Raw genomic sequence first — 12110 nt, forward strand, 5'->3', positions numbered from 1 at the left:
TGAGGAGCTTGGTGATGACTATTTTGCTACATTGGCCGATGAGTCAAGTGATGTATCTCATAAAGAACAACTAGCTCTTTGTTTGCGTTATGTTGAAAGAAAAACGGGAAAAGTGTTGGAGAGGTTTCTTGGACTTATTCATGTTGGTGATACCACTTCTTTGTCTCTTAAAAGTGCAATTATGTCTTTACTTGTTGAACATTCATTCAGTCCATCTAGGATTCGAGGGCAAGGGTATGATGGAGCTAGTAATATGAAAGGTGAGATTAATGATCTCAAGACTTTGATTATGGATGATACTCCAAATGCTTATTATATTCATTGTTTTTGCTCATCAACTTCAACTAACACTTGTTGCCGTTGCTAAAAAAAACAATGACTGTGGTTGGCTTTTTGACACAATTGCAACTTTGTTGAATGTGGTTGGATCTTCTTGTAAGAGAAAAGAAATGATCCGAGAAATTGAAGCTCATAGACTTTCTCAAGCCTTAGAAATGGGTGAACTTGAAACGGGATCGGGGTTAAATCAAGAACTTGATTTGAAAAGACCCAGTGATACTCGTTGGAGTTCTCATTATAAAACTCTTGTAAATGTCATCAACTTGTTTCCTACAATCGTGAAGGTACTTGTGATGATCGGAAAACATGGTTCAAATGTGGATGATAAGGCAAAAGCTCAAGGCATTGTGTACTCTTTAGAGTCATTTGATTTTGTTTTTATGGCACAATTGATGTTTACTATATTTGGATACACCAATGATTTGTGTCTTGCTTTGCAAAGGAAAGATCAAGATATTGTTGGTGCTATGAGACTTGTTTCTTCAACTAAACGAGTATTACAAAAAATGAGGGAATGTGGATGGGAGAGTCATTTGAGAAAGGTCACTTCATTTTGCAACATACATGACATTGTTGTTCCGGATATGGAGGCTAATTATATACCTCAAGGGAGATCAAAGCGTTTGTTCAACAAGCAACATATCTTCACCATTTTCGTGTTGAAGTGTTCATAAGAGTAATTGATCTATTGCTTCAAGAACTTGACAATCGATTCGATGAGGTTAACATGGAGTTGCTTACTTATATGGCTTGTTTAAGTCCAAAAGATAAATTCTCTTCTTTTGACAAAGAAAAGGTACTCAAACTTGCCACTTTTTATCCATCCGAATTTTCAACTAATGATTTGTTTGCTCTTGAAGGCCAACTTGATATATTCATGGATGATATGCAAAATGATATTGAGTTTCAAAATTTGGATGATGTTAGTTCTCTTTCAATCAAGTTAGTTGAAACAAATAGGCATGTGACTTATGCTCTTGTGTATTTGCTCATCAAGTTGATGTTAATTCTTCCGGTTGCTACGACAAGTGTAGAAAGAGTATTTTCTGGAATGACTTATGTCAAAAATAAGTTGCGGGATTGCATGGGCGACCATTTTTTAAATGATTGTTTGGTCACTTTCATTGAAAAAGATGTATTTGTACAAGTTCTGGAAGACGATATTGTCGATCGTTTTCAAAAGATGAAGACCCGTCGAATTATTTAAAGCTTATGTAATTTTTTTCGTATTTTGGGGTGTATGACTCTTAGTATTGATAAACATTTTTGGCTTGTCATTTTGTTATATTAAATCGTTTGTAATATACATGAGAGTAATTTTAATTAGTTATTCATCGTATCCCCAAGTTTAAAATCCTGACTCCGCCACTAGGTATGAGGTATGGGTTTGGAATGAACAAAACCCATACCTAGTGTTTGTTTAACTTATTTCTAAATTTTAAACTCATACCTCAAACCCATAAGGTATGGGGTTTAGAAACCCATGGGGGGAGGTGGGTATGGCTCATACCTTACCTTTAGGTATCAAATAAAAGAAGATTTTTCATTCCTAAATGAAACTAAACACAAGGTATTAAGTATCAAGTTCCAAACCCATACCACCTTGGTTTCATTCCTGATTCCAAACCCATACCATTATATGAACCAAACGCCCCCTTAGAGAAATGATTGTAAAGTAAACCTATTTGCGTGACACTTGCCATATGTGATATGTTGACCTGTTGGGTGTTCTTTCTATTTGTGCATAGTCTAAACCGTAAATAGGAAAGAGTGATAGGGATTTAACCTCCTCATTCATTATTACAAAACGACAACAAATGACTACATTAGTAATTGAGTATCATATGTTTTTTTTTATTCACTAGTTGGACCACCGTGTGCTACGCACGCGGTAGCCAACATGAATTATAACAATAATCTCAATTGTGGAAAAATATTTTGCATATAACAAGTTATATATATAAATATTATTTATATATACACGTATTTATACGATACATATGTAAAAGCTTAATTTTGGGCATAATTACATGTAGACCAAGATATAAACATCGAAGGAAAAAACAAATATTACATTCCTATGATATATTATTTTACATAAAACATACTTTTCTAAGAAATAGCAACATCAAGTTTTTTATCTTTGATCTTGGATGTAGTCATTGTATTCTTGAAATAGATGGCTATTTGTATCTTGCAATGTTTTGAACTCATAGTAGTTGAAATCTGCAACTTCAATATTATATGTTTCTTCTAGAAATTAATTGCTTTTCTTGCTGCATTTTGTTGTGAAGGGCCTAGTTGTGTAGATGATGATCCAATAAATCGTAGAGGTCCACGAACGTTTGGAATTCCATGAAGATCGACATATGCTTCTATTTTGTCATGAATTGCCGCATGAATTCCAAAATCTGCATGTGGTAGACTTAACTGCATTAATATATCATTTAATATAATTTTGATATTTACCTCAATTACTCGACGTTGTTCTTCCATTGATACTGAAATAGAAAAAGAGAGTGTTAATCAATTATAAGCAAGTATTATTTGAGATTTAAGATATGTAAGTTGTATGAGTACATTCTTAATTACTATGTAAGGGACGAACTGTTGTACTTGTTGATGTTTTTTTTTTTTTTTTTGTATTTATATAGATTACAAAAGGAACTGAAATAGATTTGTGAAAGGTAAACTATGAACAAACTTAATTTCATCTACGTGTCTTGATGTAGATATCTACGAAAATACGTGTAAGACATGTGGTCAATTCAATGTAAACTTTTATTATACGTGTCTAAAAAGTTGTTGTATATGTGTCAACCAGTTAGTCAATTATAAAAAGGTGTCATAGTATTGAATGACTTTGATTTAAGTAAAATGTTGATAGTTATCTGCATATGATGTATGTATTTACATTTTTTATTTGTTATAATATTGTATTTAGGATAGATAAAGAAATTGAGTTGTTGTCATTTCTATATAATAATATTTGTTAAAGTAACTATAATTATGAAATAATATGGATGTAGTAAATAAAACAAAATGATATTAAAAAAAACTTAATGGAGATATATTAGTATTTGTGAAAAAAGACAAATACATATTGTACCATATATTACATAGTTAATAAAACATAGTTGATTACATAAAATCTAATTTTGAATGTGAATACATTATGCAACAACACAATTAGGTTCTAATATATTGTTTTGTATAGCTGATGTAAGTGTCGGTGACTGTCTTCCAACAATTTCATCTGATAATAATTGTAGTCTCTAATGTCAAGATTATATGTATCTTGAAGAAAGCTAATGGCTTGTCGAGCTGCAGTTTGCTGTGAAAGATTCGCCTCTGTTGAAGTTATTCCGATGAATCTTAGTGTCTGTGGAAATTTGGAGCTCCATGAATTTCAACGTATGCTTTCAATTCGTCAGCAGTGATAGTTAGAATTCCATAGTGTGCCGCTGGTAAATTAAGTTGTGTCAGCATGTCATGCAAAATTATTTTCATGTTCGTTTCGATTACTCGATGTGTTTCACCCATTATAAGCAAAAATATTTTCGAAGTTTTCGTAGTATTTGAATGAGTGTGTATGTGTTTCACTTTCTTTCTATCTCTCTAAGTGTGTGTGTGTGTGTGTGTGTGTGTGTGTGTGTGTGTGTGTGTGTGTGTGTGTGTGTGTGTGTGTGTGTATGTGTGTGTGTGTATATATTGAGTACGAGTTTGATAATATATGTAACATGCATGTTGCCATGTGCCACAAAGATTGTTCTAAATGCATATATGTACGACAACACGTGTTGTTTAAATATTCATGTTGATATGATTTGGCATGAATGTTTATGTGGATTGTATATTTGAAATTTACGTGCCAGAACATTTATACCCTAAGATAAATAATTATGACATAATATGGATGTAGTAAATAAAACAATCTGATCTTAAAAAAAATAATACAAATATATTAATACTTGTAAAAAAAAGGTAAATACATATTCTACCATATCTTACATAGATTGTTACATAGATTTTAATCTTAGATTCGAATACATTATGTAATAACACAAATAGGTTCTAAAACATTTTGTTGTATAGAAAAAGTAAGTGTCGGTAATTATCTTCCAACAATTTCATTTGATAATAATTGTAATCTTCAATGTCAACATTGTACGTATTTCGAAGAAAGTTAATGGCTTTTCGAGCTGCAGTTTCTTGTGGAAAATTTGACTTCTGTGGAAGTCATTCCGACGAATCTTAGTGTATGTGGAAAGTTTGGAACTCCATGAATTTCAACGTATGCCTTCAGTTTGTCATCAATGGCAGAATGAATTCCATAACATGCCACTGGTAGATTAAGTTGTATAAGCATGTCACGCAAAATTATCTTAATGCTTGTTTCCATTACTCGGTGTGTTTCATCCATTACAAGTAACGATATTTTCAAAGTTGTGGCAGTATTTGTTTGAGTGTGTATGTGTTTGTTGTGTGTGTGTTTTTGTAAGTATATAGTGAATACCAAGTTTATAATAAATGTAGCATGCATGTTGACATTTGTCATAAATTTTGCTTTAAATTCATGTGTGTACGATAACACGTGTTGTTTAAATATTCATGTTGATATGATTTGTCATGAGTGTTTACGTGGGCTGTTTATTTGAAATTTACGTGTCAAAACATTTATGTCCTAAAATAAGAAATAACGTGTTGTTAAATAATTTTTTTTTTTTTAGAACAATTATAAGATTGTAATTTTAGAAAACATTTTTTATTATATTTATATCAATAAATTGTGATTTATATTTGATTTCTCTATGTACTTATGATAGTTGATATGATAAAAAAATGTAGTAAAATTGAAAAGCATTGTATTTAAATATTTATGGGTTCAACAAATGATATGAAATACAATTACACAAATACATTACATTATATTTTACAATATGTACAAGAGTGTCTATATTATTTTATCTTACAATGGATACTCAAAAGTAATTTACACTATAGACATAGTATTCAAACGGTAGCATATGTAATTTCCTTGGTTTTCCAACGTAGTTGTCTGTTATCTCCAAGCATGTATGTAGTCAATTCTATGTTGAAATATTTGTCCTTTAACTTTTCAACAGTTTCTTTAATAAATATTTGGCGTTCCTACAAGAATAAATGTAATTAATATTTATTATTGGTATATTAATATTATGTAATATGAAATGATTATTAAGGTACCTGCATCGACAGTAAAGATATCTCAATTGCTTTTTTGTCTAAAACAAACTCTGCATGATGACCAAAGAGTGTCATAGGTGTCCTACTGCTGGAGTCTTCAACATCAACATGTAGGATACATCTGCAGTGGATGAAATAGAACAGACTAGTAATGGGAGATAATTTTGAAAATTAATGGAAAACAGTGTACAAAATTACTTGGCTTCAGCTGTTGTAGCATGTGGAGTGGATGAAAATGAACAGGTAAGTTCCTCTCCGATGCTAGCGGTACATTGTTTGTTGCATACGTTGCAAGAATCATATATTAGACTATGCTTATTAGATATTTCTGTAATTTTCCCTTTGATACGCACATTCTTTTCAGCCTAACATTAACAAAATTAAATCAAATAAAAAAATAAAGAAATAAAAAATATATTTATATTTAAATTACAATATAACCTGTTGTTCTGGCAGTAAACTGATTAAAATATCTGAGTGTCCATTTTGCTCTGTGTTTTCATTGCTCAAATTAGCAATCGATGTTTTTAGTTCGTATATTTTTTCAGTGTTTTCGACAACCCTACAACAAAATTATGTGTAAAATTAGATAACGTTGGTAATAATTAGTTTACGTCTACTCTTTTATTTAACTTACCAGTTATGTAATGCAAATGTTGTTGGTGAATCAGTGTTTATTTTGATAGTGGAAAGAGGTGAGCTGTTCCATTTCGCTCCTATAAAAACATATTAGTAAACTTATAGTTGTTTTAACAACAATAAAAATATTTACAAAAATAGATGAAAATAGATAATAATAACATAATGATAACACTAATGTTATTATACTAAAAAGTAAATGTGATACTTAAATTTTTATATAATTTAAATTGGATACCGTCGAATTTTTTTGCTACAACACGTGTAACTTGAATAATAGGAAGCGAATCGATTATTTCAGCAATCTGTTCAGCTTCATGTGTAGCAAGAGTGTTCCATACTGACAATGTTATTGGTGTTAACCTGTCATAATATATAATGTACATATATTGTTATTTAAATGAATCATTTCAGAATGATTAATATTGTTGAAATTATGAACTTACGATGTATCTGTTAACTGAATATCACGTATATCATACATTCTTCCAGTTGTTTGAGAAGTCACTGTTCTTATTTAATGTACATGGATAGCAACACCAACAATATCTGTAGATACAATTGATAAGATTGGCCAGCATACCATAAAATTGTTAATTGAGGTAAATATCAAAATTATATATTAATGCAGTTAAGTCTACCACATGCAGATTTTGGAATTCATGCGGCAATTCATGACAAAATAGAAGCATATGTCGATCTTCATGGAATTCCAAACATTCGTGGACCTCTACGATTTATTGGATCATCATCTACACAACTAGGCCCTTCACAACAAAATGCAGCAAGAAAAGCAATTAAATTTCTAGAAGAAACATATAATATTGAAGTTGTGATTTCAACTACTATGAGTTCAAAACATTGCAAAATACAAATAGTCATCTACTTCAAGAATACAATGACTACATACAAGATCAAAGATAAAAAAACTTGATGTTGCTATCTCTTAGAGAAGTATATTTTATGTAAAATAATATATCATAGGAGTGTAATATTTGTTTTTTTCCTTCGATGTTTATATCTTGGTCTACATGTAATTATTCCCAAAATTAAGCTTTTTGAACGTAGGAAAAACTAGGTCGTTACTAATTTTCCTAATGTCAAATAATAACCTAACTATCCACCTAAACTACTTAAGTGGTAAGCAAGGGTCGGACCACAAGGATCGGAGGGTCTCACTAAGATAGAATCGCTAAGAGTAAGCTAAATCGAAGAAATGGTCAAGTTTGTGTTGAACTAAGTGTTTAATACTATTGGAATCATATTAGGAAAAACACTAGGAATGGGAAATCACCACAATCACAAGTTCACATCCAAAAACCAAATAAAGATAAGAGGGTTGACATGTATTGGGAATATGCAAAGGGAATAAGCAGACCTAAACACCTCTAAAATCGTTGTTAGGGAGTTTAAAGTCCTAATTATGGCAACAAAACCTATGTTTCGAGGCGTTATTTCCTAACTAGGCCAAGTTAGGAATGAAGCCAAACCCAAGTTTATACCAATTAACAAGTGATGTGCAACAATAAATCAATCAATCATGAAGGTCATCCACATAAAAGTAAACCTTTAAATGGGCAACAAAGGATCAAAAGGTGATGGAGCTCACATCAACTTAGTCACCAATCAACACCAAAAATTGAAATTACACAAATCTCAAGCATAACCAACCCAATAAACTCTACTCATGCAAATAGGATGGAAACAATGATTGGGCTACTCCCAATCCTAGTTGATTAACTACTCACTATCCATTACACTACTAGACATTCTAATCATGGAGAAAATAGCAATAAATCACCAATCTAAAAATAGTAAAAATTCGACAAAAATCAATAATTTAAAACAATCTAATAAATAAACAAGAAGAAACAAAGAGGAAAAGAAGAGTCTAATCTATATTAATAATTAAACATGAAGATTAAACTATGAAAATATGAAGCTAACAAAGTAGAAATGCATAAAAACAATGAGAAATAAAGAAAGGATTGAGAGGATTACTAAGGAAACAAGAAAGTTCAAAGAAATTGTCACTTTTTCATTAATTTTCAATCTCCAAATTACACCTCTTGAGCCAAGTTTTCTCTCTCCTCCACTAATAAGCAAGATTAGGGTTCTAAAAATCTGGGCTCCCCTCCTAAAAAGGGGGAGAGAGGTATTTATACCTCTCTCAATTACAGCCGTCGTAAAACAAAAGAAACTCGAAAAATAACCCAACGGTCAGGCGCCCGGGCGGGCGAGACAGGGCCCGGGCGGGCGACCACAGAGAGCCCGGGCGGGCGGTTTAATGAGCCCGGGCGGTGCAGGGTAGTCAGGCCCGAGCTACCTTCTCGGACGTGCGCCATTTTTCACAGAGGAGGCAGAAAGTTTTGGGGCTAATGAGCCCGGGCGGGCTACCACATAGCCCGGGCGGGCGTCTCAGCTCGGGCGAGCCCTCTCGAGCTCGGACGGGCGTCTTTGCTCGGGCGGTGTTCCAGCTTCCCGGGCGAGCTTCTTCCTCTTTGCTTCCCTTTCTTTGTTCCCCTCTAAACTTGTAGGAGCTTGAACTCCTACACACCAAAGATCAAATAGAAAAATGGGGGAGGGGGATGCAAATACACATACACATACTAAGAGAGAATTAGATAGATAAAGAGGTGAAATTAGAGAGGAGATAAACTAAAATGCAACATAAAACATATAAAATAGCCTAAAAAACTACCCTAAGAGTGAGATAAATCTCACTCATCACTTTTACATATGTATCTTATAAATATGTGTATATATAAATAATATTTATATATATAACTTATTATATGCAAAATATAAGATGCTATAATACAATATGATAAAAATCTATATCACTTTTACATTGAAATTAACATATTTAAATACTAATAAGTCAATTGCAAAATTACAAATTAAATTTACATTTTAAAATGAAATTTGCTTTTGCATAATACATTTTGGTGACTATAATTACAATTTATTTAAATTTAAAATAATAATTCTTTTTTTTTCGTGAATTTTTGTATCCGTGTGACAAAAATGTATATCACTTTTTTTTTATTGAAATTAACATATTTAAAGAATAATATGTCAATTGCAAAATTAGAAGTTAAATTTACGTTTTGTAATGAAATTTGCTATTGCATGATACATTTCGGTGACTATCACTACAATTTATTTAAATTTTCAATAATAATTCTTCGTTTTTTCCGTGAATTTTTGCATCCGGATGAGTGGGTTATCTCATTTTTCATGTTCTATACTTTTTAGAATGAAATGTTAGTAAAATAAAAGAAGAAAGATTATTGAATAGAAGTAATTCATTATTTAATGTTATTTTTATTACATAGTAGCATTTATTTTAGCAAGTCACATGTTTTTCTTTTAGGACAATTAGAAATGTGTCATTATTCTAACCACCGTCTATTAAAAAAATTGTCTCATTTACTATGCGTGACATAAAATATTACTATTGATTATATATAATTTTATTTGTAATAGTTTTCTTTACCTTTAGGATATCTTTAACTATTTGATATGTAAAATTTCTAATAGTTTTTATTATATATGAAGTTAATATATTCTTTTTTTTTGTATTAGTATATATATAAGAACTTCAATATGAAAGTTTTTAAAAATTGTAAAGACCTAGTATAAGATTATTTTAGGTGTGTATAGAATAACTAACATCTGAAAAACAACCAGGATAATGAAAGCTAAACAAATCTGGTAGTGCCTAAAGATAATGCTGACAAATAGCCATGATAATTATTAAGACAATAGCATTCTATAGCAGCCATCTTTCTTACAATATGTTATTTGACTTATGTCACGTAATAACTAATAAGTGAGACAAAACCTCTATTGCAGATTTCTGATCACAAACAACAGTTATCAAAGTACAATCAAGAGACATACAAGAAGAAACTATAACGTGGGGGGGATTTCACATGGAAGCACAAATTATAAGCTAATAAAATGTCTCATATTCTTACACTTTGGAGCTGGCTTCAGAATGAAATGCATTGGAAGCACCATCCAAGGTGCAAAAATAAGGGCAAGTAGCAACAAAAAGATGATGGAGAGATAACTTTTTGTGAAATACTACTAACATTTTCACGTGGAAATCCACAACTTTCCTAAAAACTAATCCGTATGCTATTGTTTATGCTATTTATAAAGATTGCAAATTTGGAAAAAAATTTTGTATAGTAGTTGAAAATCAATAAGGTATAACAAATTACAAGAAGAAGAAAAACCATTCAAAATCAAATACTTTAAGTGATTATGTGATTACTTGGCTGTTTGAGGCTTCTTAACAATCATAGCTACTTTTAACGTTGTTCACCATGAGAAGACCTAACTTTTTAATGACATTTTAGATAGTTCTCCAGCGGCAAGAAATATTTCTATTTAAAAATATTTACAAATATTTAAAAATAACATTGTATCACTTCAACATATAATGTTTCTTCTTTATTTCTAATTCATATTTGAAGATATGAACTGAGATGTTTACAAAACAAAATATATAGACACTAATATTATACAAATGAACAAAAAATATATATACATATTAAATAGATTGCATAAGCATAAAAAAACTTACATAGCATGGAAATTATACCTTATGTGCTTCTTTCTTCCTTTTATATGTTTACGCTAAAGTAGTTTATGTATGGAAGGTCATCCGTATTTTCTTTTATTGGATATATATTTTTTTCAATGTTTGAAATGTTGCATACCATCTACGTTGAGTCGTACGTTTACTTTTATAGACAAACTCACTAACATGGTGCCAAAATTTGCATATAATACACTTTTTTTTAATCTAATAAATAGATTCTATGGAAATTTGTTTCAGCACCGCTTTGTAACTTACAACCAGAAAAATATAAAAAAGTTTAATAAATATGAGAGAATATCAAAAAAGAGAAGGAAAAAGAACGTGATATTAATCTTATCCTACACTGCATATATAATTTAATAATATAAATGGGAAAATAATTCATCATACTGACTTTTTTAATGTTATTATAATAATTTATTGTTCACACTTATTTAATATAATAAGTGAATCGTTGTAAACGTTATTATGTTAATGTAATTAAGAGGCATTTTATATGAAAGAAAAAATAATTGCTAATTAAGCAAGTTCATGCAAGTAAAAAAAAAAAACAAATAGATAACAAATGTAATTTTGAGTTGGAGAGAATGAGAACAATAAAATGAACTTTACAAATATTAATTTATAAAATTAATTTATACTTATCTCAAAATATCAGATAAGATAATTTTTAGTTTAACATTCTCATGCAATGATGACAAATTTATTATGATATTTGTTAGCCATATAAAACAACTATATGACTTTTAAGAGACTTTCTTTATGGATTGCAATCCTCATCTCTATCCTTGTGAAATGAAATCAAAACAAATGCAAATCTATTGATATAGATAATAACATTTGTTGAAATAGTTTTTTAAAGGATAAATTATTGATTTAATCAGTCCCAATTATGGGCGTCCTGACAAAAACAGTCCCAACTATCATTTTTTATTGTTCAGTCCCAACTTTGGCCCCTTCTTTACACTGCTGGTCCAAGTGGACTGGTGACTTGCTAAACCGGTAAAAAATGAATTACCCTTTTTTTTCACCTGTTTTTTCTACCCTCTTTCAGTCTTTCTCTCTCCTCCCTTCTTCTTCACCTTCCCCTGCCACCCCACCATCGCCTGTTTTCCTACTCTTCTGTCAAGATCAGGAAACACAAACATCGAAAGCCGATATGCCAAAAATCCAACATGCTCAATCTCATCTTTCTCCTCGTTAAAATAAGTAATCCAAGCTTTACTTTCATTAGTTCTTGTTTAACAGATCATCTTTCACTTGTTGCAATTTATCTTTCATATTCTTATAT

General features: G+C 30.7%; 1 protein-coding gene across 1 annotated transcript; it reads left to right on the top strand.

Annotated features, from left to right (window-relative positions):
• The first annotated feature begins 293 nt into the window (after window positions 1–293).
• LOC125498842 (uncharacterized) lies at window positions 294–1013 on the top strand. Its single transcript, XM_048647138.1, has one exon. It carries the CDS (start codon window positions 294–296, stop codon window positions 1011–1013), a length of 720 nt encoding a protein of 239 aa, XP_048503095.1.
• The last annotated feature ends 11097 nt before the right edge of the window (window positions 1014–12110 follow it).

This window comes from Beta vulgaris, chromosome 6 (assembly GCF_026745355.1).
Source record: "Beta vulgaris subsp. vulgaris cultivar EL10 chromosome 6, EL10.2, whole genome shotgun sequence".
Classification (NCBI taxonomy): domain Eukaryota; kingdom Viridiplantae; phylum Streptophyta; class Magnoliopsida; order Caryophyllales; family Amaranthaceae; genus Beta; species Beta vulgaris.